Below are 18,877 nucleotides of genomic sequence, written 5' to 3' on the forward strand. Positions count from 1 at the left end.
CAGGCAGGGATGCAGTGGTGCGATCATGGCTCCCTGTGGCCTCGAACTCCTGGGCTCAAGTGATCCTCCCACCACAGTCTCCCAAGTATTAAATAGCTGGGACTATAGGCATGCCCACCACATCTGGTTACTTTTTTTTAAAAAATTATATGCAGACGAGATGGCACTATGTTGCCCAGGCTGGTCTTGCACTCCTGGCCTTAAGTGATCCTCCTGCCTCGACTGCCAAAGTGCTGGGATTACAGGCGTGAGCCACTGTGCCTGACCTTCCATGTTTTATTCACTTTTATCTTTCATAGGGATTATTTTAGGTTCTATGACCTTGAAAAAGTGTCTAAAGACATCATTGAGCCTTACCTAATTATTAAATTGAAAAAATAAAAAATGCAGTAACATTTGACTCTTTTCTGCAGGAGAACTCAGGATTCTTGTCTTTTTCTCTGCCCTGCCTTTGTTAGCTAGAGTGGGGCCTGTAGATACACATGACTATTGTTGAATAGTTGACATTCTATATGATTTTGTATTATACATTCTCCCTTTTAAGGATTATTTTTATCTTTTTCATTAAATCATATGACATTTATTTCATTCAGTGACTACCACCACAACTTTTATATGTTAATTTAACTATCCTTAAGGATATAGATTCATACATAATTTGGCTAGAGTATATTTTTGAGTTGATGTCTCCTTATTTTTTGATAGGGAAAGATATATGCCTGTTTATTTCCTGAGCCCTTCTGTTATCTGAGGAAATTAAACACTATTATATAACATGTTAACTCTGCCTTGCAAAACAACATTTAATTGATAGGAGGATTACAAAGAAGCATAATTGGGAGGCTGTAAAATTCCTATATAGAGTAACCTAAAAGCAAATATTTTAATTATGGAATATAAAAAGTTGCTAGCATTCCATACAGAAGAAGAACCTAGGAAAAAGGAATTTACCACAAATTCAGGTGATAAATTATATCAGTCACAAGGTTATTGCTAGGAATTCAAGACCTGTAATGTCATAGATAATTCTCAGGGTCTCAAGGCACAGTTAATTATAAGCCCTAGAACAGATTTGTTTTTGAATGAGAGTGAGCAATATTGGCAGTTTTAGTTGAATTGCAATAAATGTTTTATAATTTCTATTGTGCTGTTCACATTGGAGTTGACCAACTGTTTATTTTATCAAATACTTGTTTTATTAGTGTATTTGCTTCATGCGTACACAGAGTTGGATCACTCTACATGATTCGCTGAAATAGCTGTTCACAAAATTTGAAATTTCTTTTTTATGAAATATAATGATTTCTCTGACAGTCACTAAAACATAATTGTTGAAATGGAAAAAGTAATCTTAGTTGAGTTGTATATTAGGCAACCATCTCATTCTTTCCCTGTGCAAAAATAAATTAATTAAACCCTCCAACACTCAAACACATGCATACATGCGCCACAACCACACATCCATTCTCTTTCTCTCTTTTAAACCTCTTCTTACTTTTCAGTCTCCATAAGGGAAGTAAAACTCACTAAGCATGCTTCTAGATGCTTTCAAAAACGTTCTCTCATTTAACTCTTCCAAAACTTAATGAAGTACATGTTATGATCCACATTATACAAGTGAGGAAACAGGATCTATAGAGATTCATAGGAAGCTGAGGATCTTAGACAGTAAGTAAATTGCTTAAAATATATCAGCTGGTTAAATGATGGAGTCAAGATTTGAACCCAGTTTGGACTCTTTCCTGTATTCTGCACTGCCTAGGCAGCAATATAGGATACTCTAGTCCCTGGGAACTAGGACACTATGCACAAAGATGAAGGAAAACAAGAAGTGCCATTTGTTCAGTGATATTGAAACATTTATTGAGCCTTTATTTTACAGAGGTGAAAGGCCACTGGCTACTGTCACGGAGTTTAACAGAGAAGCAGATTTATAAACCTAAACTTCAAACTGCAATAATAGAGATCCTGAAGTAGGATGTAGCGTGGAGGAAGAGCTGATTAATTTTCTCATGGAAGTGATAGGGAGAAGGAAGTGGGGGACAATTGTGAAAGAAATGATTTCTAAATATATCATAAATATAAATGATTTGTAAATAATATTCTGCCTAGAAGAGATGATACCTAAACTGTGTTTGAAGGTTAAAAAATAATGGAGTACTATGCAGCCATAAAAAGGAACAAGATGATGTCCTTCGCAGGGACATGGATGGAGCTGGAAGCCATTATCCTCAGCAAACTAATGCAGGAATGGAAAACCAAACACCACATGTTCTCACTTATAAGTGGGGGCTGAACAGTGAGAACACATGGGCACAGGGAGGGAGGCAACACACAATGGGGCCTGTTGGAGGGTGGGGTAGGGGGAGGGAGAGCATTAGGAAAAATAGCTAATGCATGCTGGACTTAATACCTAGGTGATGGACTGATAGGTGCAGCAAACCACCGTGACACACGTTTACCTGTGTAATAAACCTGTACATCCTGCACATGTACCCTGGAACTTAAAATAAAAATAAAAATTTTAAAAAGAGTCCATTCTGCATATGAGATGGAGGATGTGGGTCATATGGTGAGGGTAGACAAGACCGTATAGGAAATATAAATGGTTGGCTATCATCAGAACATTATATTTATTTGACAGATATTTACTGAATGCCTACTAAGGGTTAGGCATCATCGTGGGAAGTTGTAGAACTAAAGTAAGGGACAAGAAAGTTCATGAAGCATATAGTGTACCAGAAAGTGTTGAGGATTGAGGTTCTATACATAGGGAAAGAAACGAACCTGATAGGTCTTTAATATCAGGATACATTGATTGGATTTCTTTCCCCTGTAGGTTCTAATGAGCCATGGAAGCATGTTATGCAGGTTTATGGCATGGTCAGAGCTAGTACACAGCATTTTGCAGTAGTGTGGAGGGTGAATGTGAGGGGAATTAGATTGAAGGCAGAAAGACCAATAAGAGGCCATTACTTATTGTAGATGGGAGATGAAAGGGATGTATTTGAGCAGTATCTTGGAAAAAAATTGACAGTACTTAATATTGTTTGGATATGAATGGTTACAGTAGAAAGGAATTGAGGGTGACTCCCAGGTTTGAGGTTTTAGTGCCCGGATAGATGGATCTACTATTTTTCTTTTTCTTTTTCTTTTGAGTCAGGGCCTCACTGTCACACAGGCAGTGGCCCAATCTTGGCTCACTGCAGCCTTGATCTCCTGGGTTCAAGCAATCCTCCCGCCTCAGCCTTCTGAGAGGCTGGGACCAAAGGTGCATGCCACCATACCTGGCTAATTTTTGTATTTTTTGGTAGAAACAGGGTTTCACCATGTTGCCCAGAATGGTCTCAAACTCCTGAGCTCAAGCCATCCTCCCACCTTGGCCTCCCAAAGTGCTGGGATTAAAGGCGTGAGCCATCACACCCTGCTGAAGGAACTACTTTCTAACAAGGAAATACAGACAGATTAATTAGTGAAGAAAGCAAGAAATAAATGATTTGAGTTTAGAATATAATAAGCAGTTTGAAGTACATGTGGAATACTCAGATTCTTTGAAAAACATCTTTTAATCACCTAAAATTCATGAAGAAAAACAGTATAGGACAAAGTGGAAATTTTACAAAATATTTAATTTCTTCTACTTTATGATCTCATTCAGGACTTTTCCTCCCTCCTAAGCCCAACATGATGTCAAAGGATAGTTGATAGAAGTCATTAAATATACTTTTTAGTGGACTATAAGGAGTCAATTTTCATAAAATTTCTCTTTTATCTGCTATATCAGATGCAAGCCATCATTATAATTTTATTTAATAATTTTCTATTTTCTGCAACAGTATGTAAACTTATGGGGAGGGATACAGAAATTCAGATACAAGAACAGATATTTACTTGTAATTTCCATTGCTAAAACTTTTTATTCCATGAACGGGTGGCAAAGTTCTGACTTAAAATATATGAAATATGATTTAAGGATCTGTATTTTTAAGGCTTATATTTAGCTCACTAAAAATAGTATTTTAGTGATATAGATACTGTAGTTTATAGTCTTAGGCATAGGATTTAGTCGGCTTGCATTAGCAGATTTTTTCTTTAGATAAAATGGTCTATTGAGACACGATCTTTTTTTATGTATAAGCTTTATTTTTATAAAAAACCTGCACATGGCTCTTGGTACAGGGGAACTAAGGTGAGAAAACCTGCCTACAACTCCACCTCTTTCTATTTCTGTCTCACTCCTCTGAAGTCATGTTTTAAAATCATTATTCTAGTAGTTACTTTCATAATTTTGGTTAATATAGTTATAGTGCTATTTATTGGTGCATCAGTTTCAGATAATAACCAGTTACAGAATGTAAGTATTTATCTGCTATCTCTTCACCTTTCTGTGTACCATTGTTAGACTTACAGGCTAAGCTGCTCTGACAAAGAGATTACAAGTGGAGCGACTTACCGAAAGTAGAAGTTTCCCTTTCATATACTAGTCCAAGGTTGGGCTGGTGAATAGCTTTGCCTCATGACCTGTTAGGTTTGTCTTCCTCATCAAGTGCCTTCCTTATCAGGGTTCAAGCGTACTGATGCAGTTGTTGCCATTTCTCAGGAGGGAAGAGGAAATCCAAATCAAGTGACTTTGTCTTTAAAGGAGATGACCTGAAAAATCATACATGATACTGAATTGCATTCCGTTTTTCCACAACTTAGTATCATGTTCACATCTAGCTACAAGGGAAGCTGAGAAATGAGGCTGTATGTTCAGTTAAAATTTCAGGAGGTTCTATTGTTAATAAGAAGAAGGAAGCATGGACTCTAGGGGTCAGTTAGCGTTTCCCAGTCTAGTTGGTGTCGTCTAACCCTCTACTTTATAAGAGAGGACACTGATACCCTGAATCTTTCCTCCACCTTTCTTTCCAGCCTTCTTTACATTTTGTTGCTGTATACTTTTTGTTTCACAATGTGAAGCTGCTAATACTCACAGTCTGTTCTGAAATCACAGTCAAATATTTGTCCATAGGTTGTCTCCAAAAGCTTATATTGTTATGACTATGTGCACATTGATTACTTCCAGGTCACAATGCGAACTATTAATGTGGTTCTTTCTCATTAGTTCTGGGATCATGATCACAGCTATTGGAAGAAACAGACATTTTTCTATCATCATGGCAAATGGATTGATTTTCCTTGTATTTGTTGATTGATTTTAAATCAAATGTTCTATCTGTAAGGTGTGGATTTAGGCATTGACTTGTTAGATCACTAAGAAAGCTACAGTGAATGTGCTTAGTGTCCAAGAAACTTTCAGTTGCTTCAGTAAATAAGATCTTCACATTGTCATTTTATTGTGACCAGAAGGTACTCAGTCACTTTTGCAGCTGAGGAAAATCTTTAGTTTTTGGTGTTGAGACAAGTTTGTGAGCTCTGAGTGATTGAAGTAAAGTAGCTGTCTCCTGGCCTTTAATGTTTGAATATGAGAGGGCAGTCGCATCTTCTGACTAAATTAAGAATCTCTTTGGGATATTTAGGATAGAAGGAATGACTAATGAGAGAGAAACTATGGACTTTTGGAAGTGGTCTCACTGTCCTTGACATTAGACTTCTCCTCCTTACAGACTCTGTTGTTTTCTAAAACAAGGACATCAGTCTAGGGGTACAAGGGCCTCTGCCCTTGAGGAGTTTGGAATGTAGTAGAAGAGATTAAAGTTTAATTCAAATTCTAGCTCCATAATTTACTGACCATATAACCTCAAGCAGGTAATTCTCTAAACTTCAGTTTCTATTGGAACAAATAGCCCCCAAATTCAATGACTTAAAATGCTGAAAGTTTAGTTCTTGTTTGTACTATGTGTTCACTGTGGTCCAGATGGGAGCTCTGCTCCATATCTCCTTATCCCAGGATCATGACTAATGGAGCAGCCACCATCTAATTATAGAACATTGCTGGTCCCTGCTGCAGAGGGAAAGAAAGCTCTGGAGGGTCTCGCACCAACAGTTAAGTGCTCTGGCTTGGAAGCAATACACATAATCATTTCTGCTCACAATTTATTGCCCAGAGCTAGCCAGCCACATGTTCCCACCCAACCACAAGGGGGCCAGAAAGTGCATTCCTACCATATGCCTGGAAGATGGAGAGCCAGAATTACTGTGTACAGAGTAATAATGACTACTACATATAGGAGTGCCTAGCTCAGGGTTGATATGAGGATTAAATGAGGTTACACACATATACATACACACACACACACACACACATATACACAGTACAGGTGCTCAAAAATGATTATTGTTAATAGTCTCATCATAGATGTATACATGCAAATATTTAATAACAATATACAGGGAGACTAAAGGCTTTATTATAAGGTTAAAAGACTTTATCATAATATATACAAAAATGCCTTGTAAATAATAACATACTGTGCAAATGCAAGTTGATATTATCTAGTAGATGTTAGAAGATAAAGCATTAGAGCTTGGTTCAAAGTTGGTGCTAGACCTTTGTATTCATCTATCAAGAAGTGATGGTTGAAGTTGTAAGAAGAGATAAAATCTACATGGAAATTTTGGAAAACTTGCATCTCCTACTGTGAGCTTGATAGCTTCTCAATATTTAAAAACTTTTCTGATGAAATCAGTGATGATATTAATGAGTATGGTTTTTTGATATCATGTTATGAAATGTTTCAACATACGAAAGATCTGTGTAACTCTGTGAACCAATATTTTCCAAAGGAGCAGTGCAGGATGTTACAAAATCATGCAAGATTAGAAGGTCCATTCAAAATGCAAGATAGACCAGTGGGTTTTAATGTAGCAGTATGAGAAGTTCATTGATATGGTTTCAGACTACCATTTGTTGATCTTCGGTGTGATAACAAAGAATAAAACATACAATTATCTGAAAGGGTTATTAAAATACTCCTCCCCTTTCCAGCTACTTATTTGTATGAATCCAGATTTTCTTCACTTATGTACTTCAACGAAAACAACATATCACAACACATCGATTGCAGAAGCAGAGATGAGAATTCAGTTGTTTTCTATTAAGCTAGATAATAAAAAGAGATTTGCAAAAATATAAAACTCTTTCCATTATACATATATTTTTATTTTTGGTAATATAGTTAATTTTCATTATAAATGTCATTTTTATAAATGTATTTATTTAAGCTTTCAGGTTAAAATAAAGTTTTACTATTTTAAGAATAGTCATTTTGTAGGTTATTTTTTATTTGCTTTTAATGGAGTAAGCAAATAGTTAAAAAGTTTCTTAGTTGTAATTTTTAATAAGTAAATATTAATATTTATAATCATGTGAACAAAAGGTATTTGGAGTCCTTGATAATTTTGGGGAGTGTAAGGAATCCTGAGATCCAAAAGTTTAAGAATGGGTAACGCTAAAGATATAGAGATGAAAGAATACAAATAGAAAGTCTTCCTTCATACAACTTCTCTTTGGTTCCAAACTCCTGTATGTCCCTGCCACTCCCTCTCCTAAAGCTGGAATCATTTCTCTTTCCTCTGAAATTCCATAACACTTGATTTCTACCCCTGTTAACTCATTAAGCTTATGTCTTATGTTCCCACTTAAGCTAATATGTTTTTTAACAGCACAGACTATGTCTTACATCTTTGCATGTTCATCAGCACCTGATACATTGTTTTCCATGTAGTAGGAATTTATATAGGTGAATTGAGTAAGTTAAAAAAATTATCTCTTAAAGTCACTTGAAAGATCGACTAAACATTCTGAATAGCCAGGATTCTGTTGTTTCTTAAAACAAATACAATCACAAAAGGATCTCTGTTTAACAAAAGGAATGTCAAATTCTAGCCAATGAGCTATGGATTTCAAGCAGTAGCTAAATGATTGATCAGTTCACTCAACAAACACTAGTTGAGCATAAACTGCTAGGCACTGGGTTGATAAGAACAAAGATGTTTTTATAGAACTATATTATATAGATTAGTGGTTCCCATGATGAATTTTCTTCTGTTCATAATAACATTACAAAATAGCAACAATGAAAATTCTCCCCCACAAAACTAAATATATTCTACTTAAAAGGATGTTTTTTATCTTGAGATCGCTTTCTTAGTTCTTGGTGTCAACATAATCTTTCTTTTCTGATATTATGGTGAGATTAGGATTTTGAGACTTTTTTTTGGTCATTATTTAACAAAACTCCAAACTGTTGGCTCCTACAGTTCTGGGTGTGGTGGAAGGGAGCATTTTACTAGCTTGTGAAAAACCACTGATGTGGACATTCCTCTGGCATTTATTGGGAAGGGATTCGACCTTTAGGTTTGACACTTTAAAACCACTAGTACCATCAGCTCACTTATTCTGGAGCTAATTATCAGCTTTGTGAGTTCTCTAGAACTTTTTATTACTTTTTATACTTTTTATACCATCTTTTATACCATCTCTTTTTGGAAGATTATTGTTCAACTACAGGGAAAAAAGTAAAAGGGAAAAAAGATAAACCTAAAACAAAACCCTAGCCGATTAACTTTAATCAAATTTTTGGATGTTAGAATTCACGAGGGAGATGAAGAAGTAGAGATTTTTGACCAAAATAGGGCATTTAAATTATTTTTGGATTTCAAGTCAGGTTACATTTGCAACTTCCCACATCTTCATAGGAACTAATAATTGTATAATATATTTTAATTCAAATTATTACCTTTAAGCATTATTAGCAGTTGAGATGGCAGAGACAGCAGCATTGGAAATGATGATCCTGAACAATATAGTCATATCCTGAACATATAATCAGTCATTTTCGTAGTCTTTCACTCAATAAATGAATGACTGTTATGTGCCAGGTACTGGGATGCAGGGATGAAAGACACTGTCACTGTCGTTAAGGGGTTTATAATCTAGAAGAGGGAGAGATCTAAGCAAATCAGTACCCTGAAAATTGTTATAGGGGGTATGATAGCATATTTGGTGCTATACTGGGGACTAGAATTGGAGGAGTTAGGAATGGTGGAGGTTGTAAGTGGTGGCAAAGATAGTAAGGATCTGGAATGAAGACATGGAGGTGGAAATAGGAAACAGCTGACCTATCAGGAAAATTACCACCATGTTAGTATGGCAGGAGTGTGGGGTGCGGTGGGTTGTAGAGGTATGGCAAGGGAAAAGGCTGAAGAGTTCAGCAGTAGCTGAATGTAGAACTTTAGATACTTTAGATACTTTGTTTAGGAATTTGGGCTTTATCAGAAGGATTTACCAGAATGTGTTCTGGGGGTTGGGTGATAGGACAGAAAGGAGTTTTGTGTGATAAGAAACATTTCAGAGGCACCAACTGAGACAAAGTTAAGCAGGCATATCTACTGAAGACTTCTCAGACCCTTTATATTGGTTAGCATTTCCACGACTATTTGACTACTAAACTTGTTTGAAGGGCTATCTTACGTTTCTCAGAACATGGTTTGGAGAACCCTGTGATATACAAGGGGGAATCATCAAAATGTTTTAAGCAGGAAATTATAGACAATTACGGAATCTAATTCTGTTCTTAACACATAATGTGATACTGCTCACTAGGCATTGTGCAGTCAGTATTTTTAAATGCCCACTATTTTCAAAATTATCTATCAGATATTTGGGGAGATTAGGAAGATTTGTGAGACATCTTGTCCGGCTTTTTAAAATGATATGTTGATTAGGTCGGGTATGGCGGCTCACGCCTGTAATCCCAGCACTTTGGGAGGCCGAAGTGAATGGATTATCTGTAAATGCTGTTCCTCCATGTAGGTAATTGAATAAAAGGCAATGCAAAAGTGAGGAAGTTGAGAATAAACTTGGAGAATTACGGATTTTCTGGTGATCCTTACTCAATCCTGATTCCTACAGGGTGTTTAATGCTAAGTGTTTGCTTCTTTCTGGACTAGGATTGTTTCTGGTAATGGCCTTCACTCAGACAGTTCAGGAAATACAAATGGTTAAAAGCTGCCAAATTGAAACTTCAATTTGGGGGTCTGAGAGTGGAAGTAGCTGTTAGTTTGTTTGGTCCTCAAAAGTACATTATCAGCATATTGAAGTTTTGGTAGATTAACATAGAGTTAGCTTTACAGATTCTAAAGGTATATCCAAGGAATTTAGAGAAAAAATTTGAAGGTGAAAGCAGTTGAAGTTGCATGTGGTGGAACTAGAAAGATCAAGTCTAGAAATCTGAGAATGTCAAGGGAGAGAATCTTCAAGTAATAATCTTCTTCTTTTTTTTTTTTTCTTTTTCTTTTTTTTGAGAAGGGTCTTTCTCTGTCACCCAGGCTGGAGTGCAGTGCACAATCTCAGCTCACTGCAATCTCTGCCTCCCAGGTTCAAGCAATTTTCCTGCCTCAGCCTCCTGAGTAGCTGGGATTACAGGCGCCCACCACCGTGCCTGGTTAATTTTTTGTACTTTTAGTTTCGCCATGTTGGTCAGGTTGGTCTGGAACTCCCTGCCCGCCTCAGCCTCCCAGAGTGCTGGGATTACAGGCATAAGCCACCTTGCCTGGCCATCAAGTAATCTTGAATTAAGTTTCCTTATTACATGTTTATCATGCTACCTAGTGGGGAAACATGGAATCAGAGTATCTAGAGTTGGTTGGTGCATCGTAAGGCCTTTCATTGCCAGTTGTGTAGTGGTCAAGAGTACTGGCATTGGAGGTAAATGGCCTGAGTTCACATGTATCAATTAGATTACCCAATTACTCAAAGTCCCTGTCCCTTACTAAGTGTAAGACCTTAGGTCATTTACTTAATCTCCCTGTGCCTCAGTCTCTGTGTCTAAAAAAGGGAAAATGATAGTATATACCTCATTAGGTTGTGGGGATTAAAAGGGCTAATAAATGCGAAATGCTTAGAGTAGTGCATGGCACATGCTGTGTGCACAGTCAACTGTTATCTTTAGGATTTCTCTGTTCTGTTGTTTTCATTAGAATAATTTACTGTGGAAATCTATCAAGTAGTGGTTTTCTGACCTAAATAGGGTTCTTTGGAGAATAGCTTGCTACCTCTAAGAAGGGGTGGATATAAATGGACTGTTACAATTTTCTAATTAATGCAGTTAAAACTGTAGTAAATATTTGGCATAAATAATAATAGCTAACATTTCCTGAGCATATACTATGTCCCAGGAGTTGTTCCAAGCACTTTTTACCAATTAACTTATTTAATCATTATCTGATAAGTGAGGAAGCTGAGGCCCCGAGAGGGTAAGCAAGTTGTCCAAGGTCACTGAATTGGTTATGGGCATGACCAGCTTCAAACCCAGACAGTCTGTGTCCATGGGTCACACACATCCATTGTGATATCCCATCTTTCATGCAAACATATGTATTTTAGATCTGTTTGTTAAAGTGTTTTATTTTATTTACTGCAAACATTAATTAAGTGGAAAACATGCGCTAAAAATAATTTTGTTAAACCATTTCAGCATAAAAATATATGTTAGAGCCATATTAACTATGATTCTTTTGTTCTGTGGAAGTATAAGCATATTAGTTTGATGTAACCAAGGCATCCAGATGCACACATCCATTCTTTAGAACTGTTTTTCACTTTATGTCTCAGCTACATATTTTCAGAGTGGTTTACGAGTAATACCAATTTGCATGCATTTTACAAAGTTCAGTCCTTTTCTGCTATCTATGCAGGCGTTAAAATAATTCAGATAATATCAAATCCTAACCTATGAAATGCGTTCTTTTAGGATTAGAAAATAGAGAACAGTGTGACAAATTGTGCTTTTTGTATTCTTCAGTATAGAAAGACTAGACTGCTCTAAAAGCAGTCATTTTAGTTGCCCCACTTTGTTAGTGCTAATGTTGTTGTTTCTGGGTCTATTTTCAAAAAAACTGGGCAAAACTAATTTGCCACTAGATGGAGCCCTGGCTATTTGGGTAGAAATACAGGCAACACAGTCAGAATATTAAATCACACAGTCATATCATGCTGGAGGGCTCCCGGTATTTGTGGCCCTCAGTTTTTAATTGTAGAATGCATCTTTGTTCTTTCCCTGACCTGCAGAGTGACATCACTGCCTCTCTTCCTGTGCGCTGGCTTTGACATAAGCCAGATGGCCACAGTGGTTGGTAGGCGCCCAGGCTGCCTGGTACAGGAGTTGATGAAACAGAATAGGAAGACGTTTTATGGTCAGCTGTGGAAGCACAGTGAGACTGCAGCTTTGCTAAGTAATTACATTTACTGTGTGCACTTTATTCCTCACAGAGAAGGGTCACAAGGAAAAAATACATTTTTATTTATAGTGATGTGAGGTATAGACCTTTGATCTTTTATTAGTCGGTAGTCTGCTCCAAAGGAGTGCTCTCTTTTCCCTGCTCTGCAGTCACTCGTGAAAATGACATGTTTATTTATGTTTAATGGTTCTTTCGGGCTGTGCATTGTGATACTTACCTTCCTTTTCCCTCCCCTTTGTCTCCAGTTAGTAACACAAAAATGTTTTAGTCTTGTAGTGAGTTTAGTTTGGGGAAGTCAGAGTTCAGGCATGTTAATACAAGCAGATTTCTGTCAGATATACTCCAGAGTGATTTGGTAAAATATATTACTGTTTATTATATGTTTGTTCTTCAAGGAGGTCAGAAGAGTCCGGAACAGACTTTTTTTTGGGGTGGGGAGCAGGGGAAGTGGTCAGGAAATGAATAAGACATTAATTTTGTATTAATTTTTGGGCATTTAATGGTTAAAGTCACTTAAAATGCTAATTTGAAACAACATATGTGAAGTTTATTAATCTAGTATTTTCCATTTCCATTTAAAGTTAATCTTTACCAATTGAAATATTGTACAAAACTTTTAAGAAAATCCTAAGAATTGAACTTTTCTCTAAAGTTTAATATCTACACAATTTTTAGATTCTTCCACATAATTCATTTCCAAAGACGTTAAAAAACAATTTTACACTTTTAAAATGACTAAATCATGAATATTATTCACAGAATTGACCTATAAGTTATAAATCATATAATTAAATGAAAATTCATATTTGCTGTGCTTTATTCAAACTTAACGCTGTTTTGAAAGTGTTAATTGTCCATAGGTTTTCTGGGTCTCTATTTCATAAAATGAAATTCTAACAAAATATGTCTCTTAATCTTATTATTTTATAGTCTTCTCCAGGGAGGGAGATTTGCCAGTAATTGCTGGAAGAAGGCAGCATGGTGTAAGGAAGGAACATGGCTTTGCAGTCAGATATAACAGGGTTTTCTAGTCCTTTTTCCACTGATTATTTGCTTTGTGCCCTTGGACTTTTGAGTCAAAGTTTCTTCACATATGTATTGGGGCATAAAACCTACCTCCTCGGTTTATTGTAAGAATTAAATGATATAACGTGTATATTAGGCTCCAGACAGTTCCTGTCACATGGTATGAACTCAGTAAATGCGAATTCCTTTCAACTGTTTTTAAACTTCCTCTCTTTTCTCAATCTCTTGCAAACTGTGTTTACAGATTACACTGCTATCTTGTAGTGTGTATTTTATCTCTAAGATACAAATAAAGCTATATTGAAAGTAAGCTCACCGGCTGAAAAATAGGCATTTGAAATTTATTAGCAATATGTGCATGTATTCAGTTCCAGATAAAACTGTAACCATCAGTTGTGCAATTAATGTGTTTAATATTTGTGATGTTTTAATTTGTTTTTTTTTTTTTTTGTTTTTGTTTTTTCTCCTACTCAGCTCTTGCCCCTGTTCTTTGCTTCTCGTTTTGTTGGTGAAGATATCACAGTGATGTCTGCATTCAACCTGCTGCATTTGGTGACAAAGAGCCAGCCAGTAGCCCTTCGAGCCTGTGGGCTTCCCTCAGGTTGCTGCTTGTTGTACTGTACATAGTGAAGGCACAGGGCCAACTGGGTGTTTCTGCTGCAGGAAATGATACACCATCATGCTTTGCTAAATTTCATTTTCTTTTACTTGGGCCCTAATTTGAAGACGGAAATTGGTTATAAATCACCACTCTACTTTGAGTAACATTCATTTCCACAATCCTTGCAACCCTTGGAACATTGTCCAGTTTCCTTGCCCAGTGTATAATTGTCACTAATATTTCATGATATCTTCTTGTTCTTTAATGCACACTACACATCTGCAAATCATAACGTTCATAAGAGGCTGGCAGTCTGAGTAAGAAACTGCCCCAAATCACACAAAATAGGACATTCATCTTGTTAAAGGATAATGAAAATGCTTTTCATTCCACATGTGGTCGTTCCTTTAGGAAAAAATGAAAATGAGCAACGTTAACATAATTAAGTTACCAATTTATTGTAGTTAAAAAGAAAAAAAAGTTCTACTTAACAATGACCAAATAAACAGAACTAATATAGCATGCATCAGTGGGTTCTTAAATTAGAACCACTACACTTTTTAACAGTGTGATTTTAAGAATTTAAATAAGTGAGGCATGAAAGTCCAAAATTTTATATGTGCCTGTATCATAAGCTTAGTATTTTAATTTTATTATGAAAACCGCAGTGGCTAAATATTTTACTTCTGTGAGTATGATTATCACTATATTTTACATTTTTCCGTTAGTGTAAATATCTATCACTACATTGTATAGAGAATTTAATTCCAACTCATTAAATGTTAACTATGTGTGCCAGGCATTGTGTTAAGCAGTGAGGATACAGTGATAAATAAGGTAAAGCTGATTTTTTTCAACAAGTACAAGATGGAAATGGAACTGTGTGAGGACTGTCGAATCATATGTTGACCTGACTAGACTAGAGGCATTTATACTTGGTGTATTAAGGTAATTCAGAGGAGGTTGATCCTAGATCTAGTCTTTAGGAGAGGAAATGTTGGAAGGAAGGGAAGATCTCTGAAGTTTAAGGAGGGCTTTATGGAGGATATGGTGCTTGAGCTGAATCTCAGACTGGGAGCACAGTTAGCCTGGTTTCTAAGCAGGGTGGTGGGGAGGCTGTTTCTAACAAAAGGAGTAGCATGGGAAAACACAAAGGCCTGAAAGAGCAAGGCATGTTCAGAGAAATACAGTTATTCATATGGCTGGTTTGGATGTACAAGGGCAAATAGAAGAGGTAAGGAAGGAAAGGCAGCCAAATCGTGAAGCACTTTATATGATGTTCTAAGGAATTTAAGTCTTGGAGAGATGAACAGGAATGACATGACTTCATTTGCATTTTACAAAGATTATTGATTTAGTATGGTAGGAGGTCAGAGCTGGTTTTTCAGATGTTTCTGTGAGAGAGGCTGGGATGGCAACCTGATTAGAAGGAGTAAGGTATTTGTCTTGCAGCCATATTTATATAGCAAATACACTTTTTTAAAAAGTAGATTTTCAGTCTGTTTGTGGTGACATGAGGGGCTAATGAAGCTTAATGTACAGAGGCCCCAATCACTCTTCTCAGTATGTCCCCTGGGCCCACATCCCCCTGCACTGCCACCGTAAAGAGTACTGGAGGAGTCTGAGGCTGTGAGGAGATGTGAAGTGCTGTGGCCATTACAATAGAGTTGAAAAGGAAGATTGTAATTGGGAGAGATTCAGACTGTAGAACTGACAAGGTTTGTCTGTGGAATTGTATATGACCTTGAGGGAGAACCTCAACCACTAGTTACTTGTGCTATGCAGAACCTTTTCAATGCTCTACGGTACATGTCACAGGTGGACTATGGAGGTTATTTAGATGATACATAATGATGTTTTCCTCTGGAAAAAGCTCCAGTGTGTAAAAGTACCCAGCATAGTTCTTGTAATATGGGTTTGCCAAATATAGAGGAGGCTAAATGTTTATAGAAACCACATTAATTAACAGTATATTCTTCAATAAATGACAGTCATGGATTAAAGAGTTTCATAATGAGATTGTTTAATTGAAATATAAGTATCTTTAAATTTTGATGACAAAATGATTCAAAGATAAATTCAGCAAAGCTGATCATTTTTAAGAAGTTAACCACTGTGGTACAGTGCTTAAGCACACTAATTCTGTCTGGGGTCAGACTGAGTTTAAAATCTGACTCTGCCACTGACTAGCTGTGTGCCTTAGCTTCCTTGTTTGTAAAATGGGGATAATAATACCACCAATCTGAAAGGGTTGCTGTGAGAATTAAATAGATTGGGATGTGAAAAGTGCTTAAACCTGTGGCCGGCATTTAGTAAACACCATATATGTCTTCACTATGTTCAATGTGGAAATTCATGTATCTATATTAATACAGATTTATGTTTTTCTAATACAACAGACTTTTCAAACTTTTAAACATGTCCTATGTTTCATTTAACTATTTTTTTACTTTCATGGGACTCACAGATACACTTTATGTTTGAGAAATAACCATCTTGATCTGTTGTTCTGATCTCTTTATTTTACTTATACACCCTGCTGAACCAGAATTCAAGTCCTATAAATATACAACAGATTTATTTTATTCTTACTACCCAGTACTGGTAAAAGCCAAAAGAAACTCGCATCTTTCTTATCTAGGGCTTGTAAACCCATTTTAATTTGAAAATTGAATTGGCTAGAATAGTATTCCATTAATTTCTTGACCATTCAAGCACCACTAGTTTTTAAAGTGTTATGAAAGTCAGTCTTCCGGTGTCTACATATTTTATAACTTGGATTTAGCAAAATCTTTATCATCATCAATTTCTCTAACAGGATTTTGCTCTTAGATATATAGAAATGTTGAAGAAGTTAACTTCGACAATAATGAAACAAACTGTTTAAATTTTGAAAAATAAAGATGAAATTGAAATGGGAATTCTAGTCCCTATTACTTTGTACAGGTAGGGAAGAGAAGAGGCCAAAACTGGAAATACAGGAAGTGAAGGTGAAAGTTTGAAGTCTTGCTTTAATATGCTGTTGCTGGTCAAAACCCATTACAACAGAAATCTCTGTAAATCAAAAAGATGTCTGTTCCCCAGCCAGTACCCTACTAATTCTGAGTATTATTCAATATGAAATAATTCCAGAACTAAAATATAATTGGAGCAGGCTCTTAAAGTATGTATTAAAAGAACACTGGATTAGGAGTTAGAAAACTCTAACCAAAGCTCTGTCCTTAACTTGCGTGACCTTGAACAAATCAATAAACTTCTCCTGATCACAGTCTCTTCATCTTTATGAGGAATTAGATAATATATTTAGTTCTTAAATTCTGTGATTTTATTAACTGTCACTTGTTTTTACTTTTGACTTTAGGTTAATCAGATCTTAAAACTCAGTACTAATACTGGGAACTTACAGAGAAGTCTGCTGACTTGTGGTGGTAGGACAGTTTCCATGTTTGAACATTAGAATTTCTTGCCTCTTAATCAAGACTGAAGCATTATCTGAGGAGGAATCAGGAAGCACAATTTTATATATAGTTTTAATGCTAGATAAAAATTAAGTGTAATTGTAGCTTATACTAGATATCATGATAGCTTTCAGCCAAGTGAGGGTGAAATAAATAAAATTTGTCTAAATAGTACTAATTAGAGCGATAAATTATACTTTTTTTCTACCATCATACATATAATTTGTTGTTGTGATTCTTTCTTGACGTTAGTGGCATATTTAATAGTTTCCATGAATTGAAGAGTTACATGGCTGTAGCTTATAAATATATCATAGTATACTAATGTAGCAATTAGAAGTCTTAGAGATATTTTGCAAATGGTGTTAGAAAGTCATTGAGTATCATCTGTATAACTAGAACTCTATGAATCAGCGGCTTATGGCTCCAGAGCTTAACACAGTGCCTGGCACTTAATAAATATTTGTTAAATGAATCAGTAAACATTTGGAATGTTTATGTGGAGGTGAAGTCATAGCTGTAAGAGTACAAATTTATTTGAAACTCCTTTATATGAAGATTAAAAGTAAAGTTCATAGTTTGGTTTACTTTTGAATTTATTGTCTAACAATTTTTTTCTCACTTTATTGCATTAGTACAATATAGGGGATGCCATAAGTATAAATCACATTGTAGCTAAACAAATAACAAAAGTGGCAACAGATTCAATGCATATTATCCAGAATTGCTTTTACCTTTTCTTGCAAACAGTTTGAGTTTTGGTAGTAAGCTGTTTGAGGCAGTGAATAAGGATATATTATACTTAGCATAAGACTTAAGAACTCTGGCCCTTTTGATCACTTCTTTGCAGCAGATTATTGTTTATTGTGCTTTAAAGTCTCCATTTGTAAAGAGGAAATACTACAGATGCACATTAAAGCCACATCTGTAAGTAACAAGTACTTATTCAATTTGAGCTGGCAATATTTCATTAATAGAACTGATGTACTTGAAAGATAATCAGAATCGTCAGTGTGCTGTTCACTTACTGAATGCATTGACATTCTATATTAGTTCTTCAGAACCTTTTTTGGGTCATAAAATATATGGACCACCTACATAATGCTTTGATAAAAGTTACGACCTTCTTTTCCAGAAAAGACATATATGCGTCTACACATGTTTTCATATAATTTCAAGGATTTTTTTGTTAGATCTTCTGAAACTCTTCAAGGAGAGCTCTTTGACCGCATGTCCAGAACCTCTGTTCTAAAAGATGCACATGAACCCAACATAAAACTCATCAGAACGCAGTGTTTCTGATTTCAGTATTGGTGTCCCCAAAGGAATTCTCTCCCTTGTGTTCAGATTAATGCCCTCAGTTCTCCAATTTCACCATTCTTACCCAACATCTGACCTAACTTTATCTTACCTAACTTCTTTGATTGTATTAAAATGCTGTGGAGAGGATTTTTTTTAAAAGAAATTAAAAAAAAGGACATAGAAATTTCAACCCGTAATTCACAAAATAATTTGCAATTAATTGATTAAATGGTATCCACTTTTGCCAGTAGATGGCACTAGGTTTACATTCTTTCATAGCATGAATGATTATTGATATTAGCACATA

General features: G+C 35.9%; 1 protein-coding gene across 4 annotated transcripts in view; it reads left to right on the top strand.

The window, feature by feature from the left end:
- Positions 1 to 18,877, top strand: part of MSRB3 (methionine sulfoxide reductase B3) — a 181,293-nt gene that overhangs the window by 17,261 nt on the left and 145,155 nt on the right. For 2 of the 4 annotated variants that reach the window (XM_023225124.2, XM_023225128.1), the window contains exon 2: positions 13,684 to 13,810. The exons of 1 other annotated variant lie outside the window; for it this stretch is intronic. In XM_023225124.2, coding sequence (XP_023080892.1) covers positions 13,735 to 13,810 — 76 coding nt within the window. In that variant the 5' untranslated portion in view covers positions 13,684 to 13,734. Of the gene's footprint in view, positions 1 to 12,013; positions 12,178 to 13,683; positions 13,811 to 18,877 lie in introns of all 4 variants that reach the window. One more of the 4 variants, XM_023225127.2, reaches the window with a different exon arrangement.

This window comes from Piliocolobus tephrosceles, chromosome 10 (assembly GCF_002776525.5).
Source record: "Piliocolobus tephrosceles isolate RC106 chromosome 10, ASM277652v3, whole genome shotgun sequence".
Taxonomy (NCBI): Eukaryota; Metazoa; Chordata; class Mammalia; order Primates; family Cercopithecidae; genus Piliocolobus; species Piliocolobus tephrosceles.